Source organism: Homarus americanus, unplaced genomic scaffold (genome assembly GCF_018991925.1).
Source record: "Homarus americanus isolate GMGI-L3 unplaced genomic scaffold, GMGI_Hamer_2.0 scaffold25827, whole genome shotgun sequence".
NCBI classification, from domain to species: Eukaryota; Metazoa; Arthropoda; class Malacostraca; order Decapoda; family Nephropidae; genus Homarus; species Homarus americanus.
In genome coordinates, this window is record NW_024738300.1 from 3,320,476 (window position 1) to 3,340,210 (window position 19,735).

At 39.6% G+C, this 19,735-nt stretch overlaps 2 protein-coding genes across 2 annotated transcripts in view; both read right to left on the reverse strand.

Moving 5' to 3' along the window:
• Positions 1-511: 511 nt before the first annotated feature.
• Positions 512-1,936, reverse strand: LOC121873929. Its single transcript, XM_042377808.1, has 3 exons — positions 1,630-1,936; positions 1,351-1,479; positions 512-821 (listed from the first exon to the last, which is right to left on the reverse strand). The coding sequence occupies exons 1-3, from the start codon at positions 1,821-1,823 to the stop codon at positions 512-514; spliced, it is 633 nt and encodes a 210-aa protein (XP_042233742.1). The 5' UTR covers positions 1,824-1,936.
• Positions 1,937-2,572: 636 nt separating this feature from the next.
• The window catches only part of LOC121874008, a 37,954-nt gene continuing 20,791 nt past the window's right edge, over positions 2,573-19,735 (reverse strand). The window contains exons 2-4 of the mRNA XM_042377885.1: positions 11,559-11,664; positions 2,911-3,035; positions 2,573-2,810 (exon numbers count right to left, since the gene is read on the reverse strand). Coding sequence (XP_042233819.1) covers positions 2,649-2,810; positions 2,911-3,035; positions 11,559-11,661 — 390 coding nt within the window. The 5' untranslated portion in view covers positions 11,662-11,664 and the 3' untranslated portion in view covers positions 2,573-2,648. The remainder of the gene's footprint in view (positions 2,811-2,910; positions 3,036-11,558; positions 11,665-19,735) is intronic.

Sequence of the window (19,735 nt, forward strand, 5' to 3'; positions counted from 1 at the left end):
AAAATTTGATCATAAAAGCTCGAACTGTCTTCAAGTACATACAGTAAATGAAGATAATCTAAAAGTACCAACATTGTAATAAATGTTGTTGAATATCACGGACTACAGTGGACGGCGCCGCACTGGACAGCGGCAGTTTCACAAACTAAAACCACATTCAAATCGTGCCAAACCATCAAAGCTGCTGAACTATCAGATCCCGAGCTAATGCTGTATGACGAATCACAACAACTCATTTAAAAAAAATCGTAATGAAATTACAGGAAAATAAAAATTTCAAACTAAAACAAAAGCAACAGGGCAATGATCGGATAGGGTAAATTAAATAATCTGAACAAAAACAATTCAACGTCACGCGCTAAGGAGAATGTAGAGATCATTAATCTTCAAATAATGAGAAAATAATCAAAACGAAGGTACCATTCTGCTCTTGAAAACTAGCAAATGTGTAAATGATATATTAGGTTCAAAGTATTTAAATATAAGTATTTAAATTACTTCATTAGATTCCCTAACTTTCGTAGACCCAAGGCACAGTGCCTTGTGTGCCTGTCATGACACGGCTTTGGTTGTAGTACTGCTTCCCTTCCATGAAAAATGATCTTGGTACTAACATGATAATAATCTGTATAGTATTTAGACTACCATGTAAATCAACGTACGACATATTTAAAGAAGTGGCGATATATTCCAGCATCGAGGCAAGTGGCCCTGTAAAGTAAAGCTTCTTTCCCCCGGGTGCTTCTGCATCGTCCTTCAGCACTGGCTGGTGAAGCACACTTCTCACCATCGCCACCGTAAGCGTTGGTCTGTGAATAAATCTGACAAAAAACAAAGTTTGCTAAATTTTCCTGAGTAAAAATTTATAACTAGCATATCAGTTATATACAATTTAGTGATAATTTGAATTAAATTACCTTATTTGAACCAGCTTGTTTTTTTTTGCATTAATCAGATGTAGATTTTATTTGCATATTCCCTACGTTACATGTTTCAAAACTCATATAAAATGCGCAATTACATTTTCTTAATAATTTGTAACATGGTTTATACAGTACAATTGCCTGAGTTAAATCAACAAAGACAAAAACTTATGCAAAAATACTTTATGAATATTTGATAACATGAATCTATGCCGAACTAACATATTTATTCATCCATCAGGGTAGCTCACACATAACTTCCTCAATGATAATCGCTTCAACATGTTTTTTTCTATCCTTCATTTTGATTCAGAATGACTAAGGCCGGTGTAGGTCATAATGCCCCATACATCCGCTGATAGATTATAGTGCAGACCATAAGTGAGTACTAAATGTATCAGTAATCGTAATACTACATAATACTTACTTTAAAAATTTCTCAGGAAACAACGACAAACTTGTACTAAGAATCAGGCCCCTTCGTCCGTTCCAAAAGGCAAGCTGAATGATCGATATATCCTCTTGACTGTAGGGCACATGCGTATACAGCACATGCCTGTAAATTTTTGGTATCCGTGTTAAGTCATTTCTTCGACCATTTTCTTAATTCATTTAATCGTCAATAATATCTAGTTTCGAGACACAGGTAATCTAAGAATGATCAATTAATCACACTGGATAAAGACGGCCCCCCAAAAAAAACTACCTATGGGATTTGGTGTCGTCCACAACGAGCAACATGGAATTGGTCATGGACAGTAACTTGTGAAGGTGGTGGAGCTCCGGGAGGGGCAGGCGGGTGACGACGAGGAGCCTTGTCGACCACACCAGGAGGCGACCCTGGATGGACCACTCGGCGAAGGCGGCGAGGAAGACTGGGTCGTCGCTCACCACCACCATCGTCACGCACCATGACACCTGTCGCAGCTGGTGAGGTCAATATGGTAGAAGTATTGTGAGAGTAATCTACCCTCAGTAGTAATGGGAAAATGACTTACCCGCCTCAGTAGTAATGGGAAAGTGACCTACCCGCCTCAGTAGTAATGGGAAAGTGACCTACCCGCCTCAGTAGTAATGGGAAAGTGACCTACCCGCCTCAGTAGTAATGGGAAAGTGACCTTCCCGCCTCAGTAGTATTGTGAGAGTGACCTATCCGCTTCAGTAGTAATGTGAGTGTGACCCACCTGCTTCAGTAGTGATATGAGAGTGACCTAACCGCCTCAGTAGTAATGTGAGAGTGCCTTTACGGCCTCAGTCATAAGGTGAGAGTGACCTACCCGCTTCAGTAGTAATGTGAGAGTGACCTACCCGCTTCAATAGTAATTTGAGAGTGACCTACCCGCTTCAGTAGTAATGTGAGAGTGACCTAACCGCCTCACTAGTAACGAGAGAATGACCTAACCGCCTCAGTAATAAGGTGAGAGTGACCTACCCGCTTCAGTAGTAATGTGAGAGTGACCTACCCACCCCAGTAGTAATGTGAGTAACCTACCCGCTTCAGTAGTTATGTCAGAGTGACCTACACGCTTCAGTAGTAATGTGAGAGTGACCTACCCACCTCAGGAGTAATGTGAGAGTGACCTACCCGCTTCAGTAGTAATGTGAGAGTGACCTACCCACCTCAGGAGTAATGTGAGAGTGACCTACCCGCTTCAGTAGTAATGTGAGAGTGACCTAACCGTTCATTAAGGGTGAACCATCAGATACAATTTAAATGTTGTTAGTTTATTCAGCTCTATTCACATCGACTGTAATGATAGTACCACATACCTCACGAGCCTCCGTAACCATTCTGGAGAGCTGAATTGTTGTCTTGTTGGAATCCCTGTCGTTCATAAGTACCTCGAACACCACCATGCCACCAAGGGCCTGGAAGTGACTTAACTCCTGTAACATTGTAAAAAAATATATATTTAAATTCTCGTGGATAAATAAATCATTTTCAAGTGGATTATCACGCCTTGGGTAGATCTTATTTTGAGCTCACCGTAAAGATAGTGGAGGTGAAAGTGTTGCCGTCAGTGAAGAGGAAGACTGAGCAGTGTGGTTGTGACACTGTTATCAATACAGATTCCACCGCCTCTCCCGCTGTTGTGAGTGTGTCCTGGGCAGCTGATAGGTGCAGAACTTTGAATAAATTATATTTCTTTAAACACACACACACACACACACACACACACACACACACACACACACAAACACACTGAGGGTACGTCAGTGCGTGAAGAGCCTGAGCGCCGATACCTTCCATCAATGCGCTGCAAACTTCAACCAAGGACTCATTCCTCGGTTCCTGTGAGATGCTGGATTGGACGCTACAAGTGATATTTTCGTTACAGACAAAAGCATAAAGTCAATTTATCTTAGCTTACGGGAGTGTTAAGACGAAGCTTTCAGGTAAATATGAAAATAAAGACCAGAAAAATTACGGTACACCACCCAGAAAATGAGTTTAAATATTTTGCTTCTGGTCAAATAATGATAAACTAGAATTCCTTTCACTCATCTGACATAATGTTCGTTAATTGTTTTGGGAAACTTTTATTAAAATAATAAGGCTTTGTAATCTTGATAACGAAAACAATAACACTGCACAATGCACTTTTCATACATGTCATGATGCACCAGAAAAAATCTGCCAAACTTGATAAAAGAAATACTATAACATACCTTAATGGACGAGTTGACGGTTCTGGGTACACACAAGAAATACACTCTGCCGCGTTCGTAGAGTGATACGGTATATATAATTTGTAATGAAAGTTTAAATTCCTGCTATAATAGTCGAGATAAGTGTAAGGGCTGTAACAAGAGGGATGGTTGTCCTCCGCTCGTTTGCTTGTTCGCGGCCCTACTAGGGGGATGGACAGAGGTGAGAAGGTGGCTGCTGCCTCCTCGTACGCCAGACACCATCCAGCCTTCATCACAGCTGTTTTTTCACCCTGTTGTTCGATTCCAACTCTGTTTGTGTACTCATGTGAGGTTCCTGGGGCTCGTGGGCTGATTCCCCAGTCTTTCACTATTCGGCTGTCAACTCGGGTCACCTACTCCAGCTACTGCCGTGACTGCCACATGATCGCCACTTCCTCCACGACTGATCTACCGTCCGTGCTTTGGCGTCTCTCCTGTGTGGCATGACATCTCCCACCAATGCCGGCGCCAAGTGAGGAAGCTGCCCTGGACCTTCCCCCTGAGAGCGGATCACCGAGTTACAAGAACATTCCACCGTGGTGGTTAGGAGGAAGATTCATCTGCAGCCGTATTAAATACCTGTACTTTGTTGTATTGATTGTTTTGTTTTAAGTAATTGTTTGACTCCAGTGCTGTTTTGATTTAATATTTGTGTGAGTGGTGTCACAGTTAAATTATTGTTTTAATTTTCTTAGTAAAGAGATGTAAATTTCTAATGATTGTTTGTTACTCCTTGGTAACCCATGGTTCTTGACTTTCCTTTTTATAAGATCCTGATTAGGCTGGCAAGGGATTTATAGCCTACAGGCCAGGCCTTTACAATAAGTTCATTTTACTAGAAACAGGGCCGCCATTTGCAATGGCGTCACTAGTTTCAAACTCATTGTTGCAGTCGAAGGTAGTAGAAGGGATGGCCTCTTCAGACCCCAAATGCCACGTTCAGGTAAGTTTTAAGGGTTGGGTTTTTATGGTCTAAATCATGGACATTTCGTAAGTGAAGAAATGTGCCGTGAAGAGCAGCTTCAAACATAGGTCGGATGGATATATGAGCCATAGGGGTTGGGTGTAAATGGGACTGCCCAGTATGGGGCAAAACGCCAGCTGCAGTTTCCTCCATTCTTATGTTCTTTTGGACATAAATAACTCCCATGTTCACATCAGCTCAGCTGTCATGTACTCTTACCTAGTAGAATCTCTTTTTTCAGTGCAACAGAATGTATCAGAACTAGATGGAGATACGAGTAAATTTAAAAGAAATTACATTGTCTGGACTTTGTTTTGAGAATGCCTGGTGCTAGGTGACATGACAACATAGTGCTGCTATTGTTTTAATGTTTCACTAATGAACCACTGGGATATAACATCATTTATATTAATTTAAGGGTAAAATTTTACTTTAACTACCATCGATATTTTGATGTTTAGATTCGAGATAGGCTATATTGGGTCAATTTTAAGTTATTATCATCCCTGTACTTAGACATGCAGACTTTTTTTTTTTCGGATGGTTTGCGATGAGTTTTGAGTTACTACCCCCCCACCCCCCTTTACTGATGTATGTTAAGATAACCTTATAACTCATCATACCCTCCTAACCTAACTTATGATCTGTATTTTAGTTTTGCCATCGAAAAATATTTTGCGACAGAAATCCTGTTGAGATAATGTGTCTTATTGTTTAAAGTACTTAATCCTATAGTTAGAATCTTAAGGTTCCTCATATGACCAAAACCAAAATAATACCAATATTGTTTGAAATGTTTATAATAGGAAATTTGTTGTATGGGCCGCTAATATCCACTGAATTAGTTTATGTGCTTAGTAATATTTATATATCCAATATGGTATTACAGTGTTGTACAGTAATGCACAATTAATTATCTAAATATTTATTTACTGAACCGATCAGCCGATAAAGTTGGACAACTAAGCTGGCTGCCTCCAGCTGGGAAGCTTGCACCAACCAGTGACGTCACAATCAATCACAGAGATTTTCGCAGTCACGTGACTTTTTAGCAACTTTAACCCTTATTTTTTTTACACTTTTTGGCCCAATTTATTTAAAAATATCATTACCATTGTGAATTTAAGCGTTTTCTTTACCCATTGACCTGCCATCTTACAAACAAATTCTGACAGTCAATGCGTCTATTCCCAATCCAAGTAGCTATCTAGGAATCAATAGGTGTTTTTGCAAATTATCCGGTCAATTTTCTAGGAAACCAAAAGAATAGTAATTTTACAAAATGCTCCAAATTGACACCAGGAAAAGAAACTGCTTCACGAAGCTATTCGACCCCAGTGAGCACCCATTCAGAACCAGTTTCCCATCAGACTATGAGACCGAGGTATAGAGGCAAGTGTGTCTGTCTGGTATACAGTCTCTTCTCTGCGTTCCACTGTGTTCCTCTTCACCCGGGGTGTAGAGGAACAATTGTATTAAGGATTACTGCAGGTGGTGGTGTGATGGTTTGATGGCAGTGGACTACGATAGTAATCCTTGGTTCCTTGTGGTTGGCCAACACAACGTAGACATGCTACCCGAGTTGCCATTTCTATCAGGTTTTCGTGTTGTTGTATATAAGAAGTGTATTTAAATAAACATGTTTAAAATAAGAATAGTGAGGTAATTTTCTGGTGTTTTGATAACTGCATAGTTGTGTACATCTGTTTTGATAATAGCATATTTGTGTTTACTTGTGTTGAAAGAACATAAGAACATAAGAAACTAAGGAGTCTGCAATAGGCCGTTTAGTCTGTGCAAGGCAGCTCCTGTCGGGAGTTACAACACCTCTATCGTCCATGAATCTATCTTGCCTCCATTTAACACTTTCAAACGTCCCAGCACTTACTATAAAGTTGCTAAACTTGTTCACTCATCTACCACCCTATTTGTGAACCAGTTTCTTCTTATCTCCCTCCTAAACCTAAACTTATCCAACTTAAATCTTTTGCTGAGTCCTATCCTGCTCGGATATTATAAAAAAACTTTCTCTATATCTCCTTTATTGATATCCTTTAACGAACTTAAATACTTCTATTATATCTCTCCGCGCTCTTCGTCTTTCTAGGGAATGCAAGTTTAGTTTCTGTAATATATCTCGATAGGGAAGGCTTCTAAGTCTCGGAATAATTTTCGTCATTCTTTGCTGCACCGAATCCAGTGAGTTTATATTCATTCTATAATGAGGGCACCAACCATGAACCGCATAATGGAGGTGCGGCCCAACAAGCGCAATGTATAATTGCAATATGACCTCCACACTCTTATTACTTACACTTCTAGAAAAAAAAAATACTTTTTTTGCCTTAATTTGAACATTAACGAATTCTTGGGTTTCTTTCACAAGTCGACTTCTCTAGGTTTATGTTTTTAAGGCTGTATACATTGACAGTATTTGTTCTTCCAATATTAAGTACGCTGCACTTGCTGGTGTTGAATTTCATTTGCCATTTTTCAGACCACCCCTGCATTTTATTTAGATCCTCCTGTAATGCATTTGCATCCTGCCCTGAATTTATCTGCCGCCCTATTTTGGTGTCATCCGCAAACTTGCTTCTGTCACTGCTGATCCCAGTATCTAAATCGTTTATGTAGATTATGAACAATAGTGGGCCTAGTACTGACGCCTGGGGAACCCCACTGGTTACACGGCCCCACTCAGATTTAACACCATCTACGCTGACCCTCTGCGTTCTATCGGTTCGGTGAGCCATGATTTTATCTAATTTAGAACTTTCCCCTCGTCTACATTCTCGGTATATACAACCACTCTCAGCAAGTCTATTTTAATTTTAACGCTCCTATTGTTTCTATAGTATACATTTAAACCAACCCTTCCTTGTTCCTGTTTTACCCCTTGTTCTGAGTAACCAATTCTACTCCCCAGGACCTGCTTGTGTTTTGACCCCCACTTACCCTGATATTTCTAATGGCACCCCCCCCCTCGGAGTGATAATTTCACGCTCTAGGGATGCGGACAACGTCTTTACCACAGCGCGAGACAAGTGTACCCCGTCACGACTGTACAGGTAGTCGTTGTCATAGAATCGTCGCCATTTATCAATGAACGCCCAACGATTGCTTGCACAATGAAAAGTTCCTCACTCCCTAACCTTTCCTATGTCGTTGCCTCCTACACTAAGACACACTACTGGCTTGGTACCCTCCCCTGACAAGACCCTATCCATCCTCTCCTCTACATGCCCTATTCTAGCCCCAGGAAAACACACCCTAGTCCTACGTTTCCTAACTCTTTCTCAATAAGTCCCATCTAAGAACCTCACCTGGCTGTCCACAACTACCACGACCTTACCACTGGGCAATGTTTGACTAACTGCCCTTTCCTCTCCTGCCACCAGACCGTCCTGCCTCTTCTACTAATCGCCAGCTTCCTCCAAAACTTTATAGTGGTTACGGCACTCAAAACCCTGGTCAGCTTTCCTGAATCTGACCCTAATGCCCTTGGACACAACCACTCTCCACTCCTGCTCCTCCTGACCCGCCTTCGTAGGTGTCCTAGCACTGAAGGAGTTTAGTCCTGAGGGCTTCGTTCTCCCCCTTCAATATGTCCCTCTCTCTCCGCTACTGCTCCATTTCCAGTTCCAGCTTACTCAACACAACACAACGGCACACATAGCACACACACACACACACACACACACACACACACACACATATATATATATATATATATATATATATATATATATATATATATATATATATATATATATATATATATATATATATATATATATATATATATATATATCTATCTATCTATATATCTATCTATCTATCTATCTATCTATCTATCTATCTATATATATATATATATATATATATATATATATATATATAAATATATATATATATGCAAAAATCACTGTAGGTGCGCGTGATCTAGGTATATTCTGATAGCTAGTCTGTACTCACCCCTGAAGATGTGAATTACACAGCGCTTGGGAACTTCGTGTTTTCTTCTTTCCTTGTGGTTATCAGTATATATATATATATATATATATATATATATATATATATATATATATATATATATATATATATATATATATATATATATATATATATATTGTTACGAACCCCTCCACCCAGCACTACGAACCACGCCATCTATTGTCCTGATCTACCTACCCAGCACCACGAGCAACGCCATCTAGGGACGAGACACGAGTATGACTCGTCTTAGTTAACACTCCGGGGTTTCCCTTCTCCATATCCTGGTTGTTGCGTCACTTCCTCCAAGTCTTCTTTGTGAGCTCCAATTCGAGGAGAGAGACTTGGCTCTGGGAAGTGACCACAGGATCATCTATCCTCTAAACCTACGGACAGTGACTACCTACCGTCTTCTACAATACTCAGCCTTACTCGTCAGCCATCTCAGCTCCTCACTTAAGTACTTGTATCTTGTATTGCCTCCCCCACGTCCACTTGCTTCAAGATTGTTTTATGTTTTATTAATATGTATATACTGTTAATGTTTAGGTTAAGTTTGGTTAAGGGTAATTTATAAGCTGAATATTTTGTTAAGGGATTTATGGTACTCTATTATACACAACGAAAACTCGCATCCTTTGTCTACCCTTTTATAGTCCGATTGTCTTTGTTTTTTTTTTTTGTTACCTGTTGGGATCTGGGTAGACGTGTAACCATATTCTAAATCCCCAACTCGTAACAAATGGCGACCGTGACACCACCAGCAAGGCGTACTCATCAGCCAGCTCAGCCGCACGTCCTAAATTAACCTCTCCACGATCCTCCACATGCTTCAAGATGTGAAATGGTATCTTGTTCTTCCACTCCTCCAGGACTACCAAGTTTAACAAATCCTGAGGTGGCCATTAAGAAAACCTAGATAAATTAATTAATGGTCAAAAGATAAGATACGTGGATTACCCTAGAAAATATCACGGCAGTGGATAACCAGAAAGTCCCGGAAACTACCTAGGGAAATTACACTTATGATTATTGTTCTTCTGAGAAGATCCTTAGATAAGGATAAGAGACTTGAAAGGGAAAGGGCGTATTACGGCATTAATATAAAGATCCGGATTAACAACCCTGATATACTTGAAAGAGGAAGGCCGTATTACGGCATTTTATATAAAGATCCGGATTAACAACCCCGAGATACTTTAAAGAGGAAGGGCGTATTACGGCGTTTTATATAAAGATCCGGATTAACAACCCCGAGATACTTTAAAGAGGAAGGGCGTATTACGGCGTTAATATGAAGATCCGGATTAACAACCCTGAGATACTTTAAAGAGGAAGGGCGTATTACGGCATTTATATAAAGATCCGGATTAACAACCCTGGAAAATGGTATGATTTACCCTGAATGAGATAATGAGAAGAACAATAATTGAGGCTTTATAATTATGGGGTCCTGGTAGAGCGGGGCGTCCCAAGATATCACTTCACCCTAAACTAGTGACTATGGAACAGCCTACTCTGGAGCGAGGGTACGGCATTAAACAGATCCGGATTCTTCCCTACACTCTATAAGACTTACTACACGACTGCCACGTGGAATAACAAGTAAGCCTTATGACACTTGGAACCAAATATCCTACGGCTGTCACTCTTACTGTCCGGTAATACCAAAATATGAACACACATATGAAGGAAACTTTAAACCACCGTAAAGCAATTGTGAACAGAAGTGACTGGGAGGAATAATTAACACTGAGTAACAAGGGAGGAAGGAATATGGTACTTAAGGTCGTATCCTGTCACGGTCGCCATTTGTTACGAGTTGGGGATTTAAAATATAGTTAACAGTCTACCCAGATCCCAACAGGTAACAAAAAAAAAAAACAAAGACAATCGGACTATAAAAGGGTAGACAAAGGATGCGAGTTTTCGTTGTGTATAATAGAGTACCATAAATCCCTTAACAAAATATTCAGCTTATAAATTACCCTTAACCAAACTTAACCTAAACATTAACAGTATATACATATTAATAAAACATAAAACAATCTTGAAGCAAGTGGACGTGGGGGAGGCAATACAAGATACAAGTACTTAAGTGAGGAGCTGAGATGGCTGACGAGTAAGGCTGAGTATTGTAGAAGACGGTAGGTAGTCACTGTCCGTAGGTTTAGAGGATAGATGATCCTGTGGTCACTTCCCAGAGCCAAGTCTCTCTCCTCGAATTGGAGCTCACAAAGAAGACTTGGAGGAAGTGACGCAACAACCAGGATATGGAGAAGGGAAACCCCGGAGTGTTAACTAAGACGAGTCATACTCGTGTCTCGTGGTGCTGGGTAGGTAGATCAGGACAATAGATGGCGTGGTTCGTAGTGCTGGGTGGAGGGGTTCGTAACACAATATATATATATATATATATATATATATATATATATATATATATATATATATATATATATATATATATATACAATCAACACCTCAACCCACCAGGATTCGAACCCACGGCCCACGAGCCCATGACTGTGACCGGGGAACGCTAATGAAATATATACCGATCCTCGTGTTTCGAAGCCGGATTTGGTAAAACGTTACTCTGACCACCTACGTGATACGGGTAGTCCCCATTAGAGGTTCACGGCACCATAAGCTCGTTGAACAGGTTTTGTGTGAAATATAACAGTCTAGGATTACTTTTAGTATCCTGGTGGTCCAGCGGTTAGCGTTCCCCGGTCACAGTCATGGGCTCGTGGGCCGTGGGTGCGAATCCTGGCGGGTTGAGGTGTTGATTGTATGTAAAAGTCCGTGTGTTTATTGGGCTAATATATATATATATATATATATATATATATATATATATATATATATATATATATATATATATATATATATATATATATATATATATATATATATATATATATATATATATATATATATATGGTTAACTGTAACATTCCAAATACGTTATCTCATAATTTACTTACCATTCGGGCGTAAGGATTGTGCCATCACCAAGTCAAAGGAGACGGTGAGGAACCAGAGAAGTGATGTCAAAGCCTGTATCATCTCTATCACCCAACCTCGCATGACCTGGAATATAAGAAACTACATTCAACAAAAAATCCTAAAACAAGCACGTCACCGGTCGTTTTTTCTGACAAAAGCATACCTACCGTCTGGCTTCTTTGGGTGATTTTTGACAATTGAATTGATGCATTGAGGGAAATATTTATTACATTTAATAGAATCTTAAATTCCAGGAAATAGAAATTTAGCGCCCTAATTCTGAGTATTTTTTATCCTGTAAAACACATCTTCTGTCCGGGACTGCTATTATCACCTTGAAACTCTGCTGTTTCCATTAAAGCTCTTCATCCTTCCAAAAATCTTTCGAATTGACACTTAAATGATTTACTTCTTCAAAAAAGGGTCCGGGAGTAGTTATAACAACTGTTCGCTGATATTGTTATAACTACGCGCTTTGGCTCCTCACAATCCGAATGCCTTTTAAAATCTGCAAACACGCAGGGCGTATTGCTGTCAGCATGTTAATAGTAAATCACAGCTTTATCATAAAAACTATTTATTTCATAAGATTTTTTTGTTTTTTTCTACAAAGTATGTATTAATTAATTAAGCATCTAAGCAGTTTCTGATATTTCAAACCCATATTACCCAAGATCGTAAGGACAGTGTCAACACAAGTTCCTAGAGACTTTTACCCTATTAGAACGTAACAATACCCAGTACTCCACAAAGGCCACCGTACCTCTTTTTATAATTAAAACAAATAGGTAGAATTAGCAGATGCCTAAGTAATCTTAAACTAAATATCTGCCATATTTCAAGTAACATTTTAGTCTCACCTGGATTTTAGCTAGACCTGGATGTCTAAATATTTGAGGTCGCCTGAGAGTTGGATAGTGAACAATGTTCACTGAACATTGACCAGGCTTCTCTTAATGAGAGCCATGCGTGCCTTCACATTGCAAGACACAATAATTTATAATGTGTAAAAAGAGATTAAAGGCCTATGGGTCTAGACGAGTGCTTAAAGGTGAAAAGTATATGCATGAGGGCAATAATAATAAAATAATAATAGTAATAATAATAATAATAATAATAATAATAATAATAATAATAATAATAATAATAATAATAATAATAATAATAATAATAATAATAATAATAATAATAATAATAATAATAATAATAATAATAATAATAATAATAAAATTAATAATAACAACAATTAGAGGTTTATTGAAGATTTTCAGCAACCCAAAGGCTGAAAATATACATTTGACAGAATTTACTTATTATAAACAAAGACATGGGGTGGGTGGGTCGTTAAACAAAAGATTTCATTACTAAAACGAGAAGGAACATGATATGAACATACAAAATATACTTTATGGCAGTTATTGGTTTCTTGCCCTATTGTGTGAGGTCACGTACGCCAAATACTGCAGTAACTCGTCCATATGTGTTGACATGAAGGACCTCACGTCGTGTAGTAACTCGTCCATAGGTGGTGGCATGAAGGACCTCACGTGGTGCAGTAACTCGTCTACAGGTGTTGAGATTCACTCAGGCAACCACCAACACCCAAACTATTAACAAGCTACCTAAGAAATCACAAACCTAACAGTCACACCCAGCGTCCAAGGAAGAGGAAACTAACCTCGTCCTCACAACTCCCGGACAAAAAAAGACACGAAATAACAATTGGAATTTACCAACAGAAAAGACAATATGCCACACACTACTTGAAGTCCCCCCACAAGCTCCCCTGCACACTTGCACCAGCACCCACATCCCATAAAATATCACAATCTGTTTCGGCCACTCCGAAGACACAATCAGAACCTAATTAGGAAACACTGATCTAAAGAAACACTCCTTTAAAAAAAGAAAAAAAAGAACAACTGGACTACCAAAAACAGTAAAACCTACGCAAACGTGTTCACCATTATCCAATAAAACTATAGTGCATACTTTGCAAACAGATACATTATGTGTCCTTCAAGAACACAACCCGGACATCCTCCTTCTCAGCTCAACATACAGTATACTAAGGTAAAAATCAAGCAATTTGGCTACATATGCAAACAATCAACACGCGAAAAACACAAGGGTGTAACACTCTTCATCAGATCCTCCATCAAACACGAATTCATCACCGATTTCACCTTCAAATACTTTATGGCCGCCAAGATCGTCACTAAACACTGACAGATAATGGTATACACAACGTAAACAAGGCCAAACACTCGTTCCTTTCAAAGACCTTCCAGCAATACTAATGGCTGATCTCAACTTAAGAAACACAGCATTCCAACACAACAACCCCGATGGTCAACAGCAACACACACCGATCACACACAAAAACTTTCAACACATTGGACCATTCTTCCCTACATGTTACTCTGGACTTGGCAGAAACACTCTAGACATTGTCTTTACAAACACCCTAGCGGCTAGGGCCTAGCCCTTCAATTTCAACACTACATTTCAAAGGACCCCCTGTCAGGCTTAAATCACATACCCATTACACTACAACTCTCCAACAACCCCATTCTCATCACACACCTGCATCCCAATATCAATACCAAGACGCAGACTGGGACACATTCAAATCCACACTAGCCGAACAACACTACACACTCAACCTCGAACATCAACACAAGGAAAATAGAGGAAACATGTTGAAAACTCTTTAACACAATAACCAAAACGTTCTCACAAGAAAATATACTCCTTTAAACCCTCCATCAGAACACAAGGACTGCTACAGAGCTACAGACGGAGATTCTACTGGGCAGAGCCTGGTTCTGGGGTCGAACTGCGGCTCTGTATGGTCTTGTTGCGTCGCTGGTGGTACGTTACTACAATTCTGCTCTTACTACTCATTTTCATCCACTAAACCTTCTTCACCCCCTGTCACTTGGTATGTATGTATATATGCATGTATATATGTATGTATGTATGTATGTCGACGTGTGGTGTAATGGTCAGCTTCCTCGCCTCGCAAGCGAGCGGACCTGAGTTCGATCCTCGGGCAGGGTGAAACTATGGAAAAAATTTTTACCATTTGCCTCTGTCTACCCAGCAGTAAATGAGAACCTGGAGGTTAATCGACTTGCGGATTGTATTCCGGGGTAATGGCTAGCCAGTGCAGTTGGCGAGCTGTCCAGTTTTCTTGGACTATTCCGTGACGCTGGGACATGCAACTCGTTAACTTAGGGAGTGGTTGTTGTGTTGGCAACAGCTTCTACACCTTAACAAATTCACGCCTAGGAGGCCTTTGGCCGACCATCCTCGATTTCCAGGGGCTTCAATTATTATTATTATGCTTGTATGTATGTATTTATGCATGAGGCAACCTGTGGTGTAACGGTAGGTCAGCACGCTCGCCTCGAATCGAGCTGACCCCGGCTCAATCCCAGGGCAGGGTGAAACTATGGGCAAGTGTCTTTACGCAATTGACCTCTGTCTACCCATCAGTAATTGGGGACTTGGATGTTAATCGATGCGCGGATCGATGTTACGGGGTAATTGTCAATCAGTGCAGTTGGCAAGCATTCCGTTCTTCTCGAACTATTCTTGGACACTGGGTGTGGATGATGGCGACAGCTTGTCCACCTTAAACAAATTCACTCCTAGGTAGTGCAGTAACTCGTCCGTAAGTGTTGTCATGAAGGACTTCAAATGACGTCACGGTTGTTCCCAGAGTGGACTTCCCAGTGGTGTTTATCTATACGTGTTAGGTCCTTACTTGTGGTCATGACTCTCAGTGTTTATTTCCCTTGCCAAAACACTATTCACCAATGTTCAACTCTGATTCCGCTTCCTTCCGAAATGAAATTGTTACTTTTGGCGTTCTGGAGAGGGGTTATGGGGAGATTTGGTGTATGGGCCTTGGCGGCTGCCGCAGTAGTGCAAATAAGTGTTGACCTACGGATGGTCAGGTGTGTGTGTGTGTGTGTGTGTGTATATAGTATAGGGATTTGAGGCATTCAGTCTCCTAAAATTTTAGATCTTCAGTGATAAATAATTTTTTCCAAGGATCTGTCCTGCTCACGACTGATATATATATATATATATATATATATATATATATATATATATATATATATATATATATATATATATATATATATATATATATATATATATATATATATATATATATATATATATATATATATATATATATATATATATATATATATATATATATATATATATATATATATATATATATATATATATGCAAATAAATCACTGTAGGTGCGCGTGATTCGGGTATATGCTGATAACCACAAGGAAAAAGAAAAAGTGTTAGCCGGAGAGAAAAGGAGAGAAGAGAAGACAGAAATGCTGCTTTTAGCACGTTGCAGGGGTGAAATGCAGTTTCTTAGAACAAATTTTTAGGGGGGATCGCATGCATGTTTTTCTCAGCACATGAGGACAGTGCTGTCTATTTTTAGGGGGGTCGATTGTAATATTCCGAAATTTCAGAGTAATTTCAAACGCCGCGCCATTAGCGATACTGAGTTTTCAAGGTCGTCTGAGGAAAGAGAGCGCTCCCTGCACACAGCGACAGGTTGTGGAACTTGGCCTATATGATATTAAATGTAATTTGCCGAATTAATAATGATGCGATTCATGAAGTTAAGGGACTCTTATTGAATTTGAAATTATTATAGATCGTTTATCAGTCTGAATTTTGTTACGAGTGTTCCAAGGAGTTATTAGTTAGGCGGAAAATATGTCACGTAGGCCTAAGCTAACGCCTTGAGAGGACACGAGGCTGGCGAGCTCTCAGTCACGGGAAAGCATTTTGACCAACAAGACGTCCCTGCGCGTCCGTCACAGAAATAGTCACTTGGCCTAGTCACCTATGTTGCGCTATTGCAGTATAACAAGTAAGTCTCATTCGATCTCAGACAGGGTTTAGATAGGGCAGTGATAAAGTTAACAAGAGCTAACAGTGAGTTCATTTCAGGGTTTCCGTCAGAACCCACTTGACCGCGAGAAATTGACTGCGAGAGTGATGACTGCCGTTGATGATTGAGGATTGGCGATTGTCGCCGTTGGACCGATCAGTGTAGGCCTGTCACTGTTTAGCGGGGTATCAAAGGATCTCTTGAGTGAATCTAGCCGTCTGGGTGCCCAGCTGACGACGGGACGATCGTTGGGGTCATCAGCTCTCCTCTACCTCGGCTCACAATACCACATATCTCAAGCAGCTTAGTGAAACCCTCTTGCTAACGGGAAGCTAAAGCTTCTCTCAACTGTACAAGGTCTGATTGGCTCACTCCCTTCCGTTTCATGGATGTACTGGGGGTAAAGTGAAGCCAGCTGAGTGATACAGGGCCGCACACTGGGGCCAAGAGTCAGTGGAGTTTAGAGGTACACTTTCCAAGGTGGAGAAAGGCTGATTTGGGCCTTAAACTACGGGTGCCTGTTGGTTGTGCCTTAAACGACTACGGAGTGCAGGTGGAATCTGTGTGTGTGTTAGGTTAGGAAGCATGGTTCACGGGTATTGGTGGACTCAGTAACTTCTTAATAATAGTGACAATATTTTGTGTGTAGTTAATACTATTTTTTCAGTTACTAATGTATGCTGTGTGCATTTAATATTTCTTTATAATCTCAATCTCAGGTATAACCTTTGTTCCCCAGAGTAGTGTTTAAGTTAGGTTAGGAGGTGTGTATCTGTTGGGGTAATATAATTTTGTTGAGTGCCCTGAAGGCGTATTCAGGGTGGAGTTAATAAGCTCTGATTTTTATACCATTTTCTCAGTGCTGGATATAATTTTGGTGAGTGCCCTTAAGGCCTATTCATTGTAGAGTTATTAATTTCTTATTTTTTTAATATCATTTTCTCAGTGATTGATATTTTGTTGAAAGCCTTAAGGCCTGGTTCATGTGTGCAAGCAACATTTCTTAATACTTTAAACTTATTATCCTCTAATGAGGCATTGCCTGAGGTTCTAATAATTTCAACATCGTGTATAACTTTTATTCCCCAGAGTAGTATTTTAAGTTCAAGTTAAGAAGTGCGCATATTGGTGTACAATTATTTGATTGTGTTTGTAGTGTTGGAGGGAATATAAGTGTAAATTTTACAGTGTGTCTCATCCATCCCAGTCACAAACGCTATCCTTCCACGGGTCACGGACAATTCATTTTGTTTAGTAAATTTAAGTGTTCTTGTGCTGGTTCGGGATTTCTCTCAAAGGGGCGCTTCCACTACAATCACCATCTAATAATCTTGAATAAACTCCAAGTCTAGTGAGAAATTAAAGTCCAGTAAATTCCGACCGGTTACATATATATATATATATATATATATATATATATATATATATATATATATATATATATATATATATATATATATATATATATGCAAATAAATCACTGTAGGTGCGCGTGATCCAGGTATATGCTGATAACCACAAGGAAAAGAAATGAACATTATATGGATTAGAATATATCAAAATTTACGTATATTGAGGAATAGTTGAAGAAAAAATACATTAATAATTAAACTTCGTCAATAATTCAGTTGGTATCATTTTCATCATTGACGTTTTACGGCTATTGTCCACGCTTGTGCGGGTAAGCTGTCACCTCGTGATGGCAGTTGTTGGGTAAAACCAGAACAGTATTTCCACCCTTCCTCCCGTTCTCCACTGCGAACCCAGGGCGTCAGCCCAGAAAATGCAGCAGAGATGAGGGGTTCGGCAGATCTCTGGTGACCCGGTTTCCATCAGACATGTTGAAACAATGTTTTACAGCTGGATGCCCTTCCTAACACCAACCCAAAGGGTGGAAATAGTTGGCAACGTAGGGTCTGCTACATTGAGTTCGGCGGTACACGTGGCCCTCTCTTTCCCAACGTCTTATCCACCTGCACACTGTTGTCACACTTCGATCTGTCTTTCCTGCTATGGCGCGGGCAGACATCCCTCCCACCCACATCCACACGAACCTTGCGCGCTCAGAAGCATCTGTCAGCCGTCGTGGTTGCATTTCTTGCCTGAATTAAAATAAGTGAAAGTATATTCATCCGAGATCCATGTCGGAGTATATCATTTATAAATTGAAAATTTTACCCCGCACTGCCGTGTGTGATTCAACCCATAAATCGCCAGTAAATTACATAATAGTAATTGTGAAGATGAGTCCATATTGTGTTCCGTTCTTCGTTGGTAACTATGTCTACATTATTACTGTGATTTCTGTTATTTTTTATGTAACTGTAAAAGACTTGCACCGTAAAACTTTTTTTTTACCTAGGATCCAAAATTATGTAATAAAAGAAATAGTTTAGTTTCTCATGCAGTCCTGTTTTTTGTTATATACTCTATGTAGATGTGGAGAGGGTTTATCGAAGTCATTTTTTTTATCTTATAGACACACGACCAAACACAAAACCATATAATATTTATATATATATATATATATATATATATATATATATATATATATATATATAATACCTCACTGGTCGGGAATCGAACTCTGGACCTCTGCGTGAACGGGTATCGTTACCATTGCACCACAAGGACAACAAAAGTCTTTCTAGACTTTATTTTATTCCACACAAAGCCTGTTCATCGTGCTTATTAAGCGGTGTGAACCTCCATTGGGAATTGCACGTGCCAACTATGTGGTCAGAGTAGAATTTTACCGAATCCAGCTAGGAAACACGAGACAACATATCTCATCAGTCCATATAGCACACGGACTTCCATATACAAACAGTACCTCACTATTATAGTCAGGAATCGAACTCGGGACCTCTGCCTGTAAACAAGGATAGCCACCACCAGAGTTCGATTTCTGACTATAGTGCGTATTTTCCCAGCAGAGAAGAGATGCTCTGCCCCTTCGTCAAGAGTTACAGCTAATTGGAAGTTTCAAATCTGTCCAATTTCGTCCTGAAGTAATGATGTATTTCTAAATGAGTTTATTCATAATCGTTGGGATAACCGTTTCTGACGACAAAGATATTTAGCTAAATTATATACAGATAGATACATTCATTATTTGAAACACAAGTACGGAGGAAGTGTATCAGAAATCTTATACATGAATATTAACTATTAAACTCTGGTAGCAAATTCACGCTTTTAGAGGACTT

Coding starts and splice junctions, on each gene's coding strand:
- LOC121873929 (XM_042377808.1), bottom strand. CDS start 1,823: ATGGTGGTGGTGAGCGACGACCCAGTCTTCCTCGCCGCCTTCGCCGAG. Junction 1,480..1,629: donor GACGACACCAAATCCCATAG/GTAGTTTTTTTT, acceptor AAAAATTTACAG/GCATGTGCTGTATACGCATG. Junction 822..1,350: donor TTTCCTGAGAAATTTTTAAA/GTAAGTATTATG, acceptor GTTTTTTGTCAG/ATTTATTCACAGACCAACGC.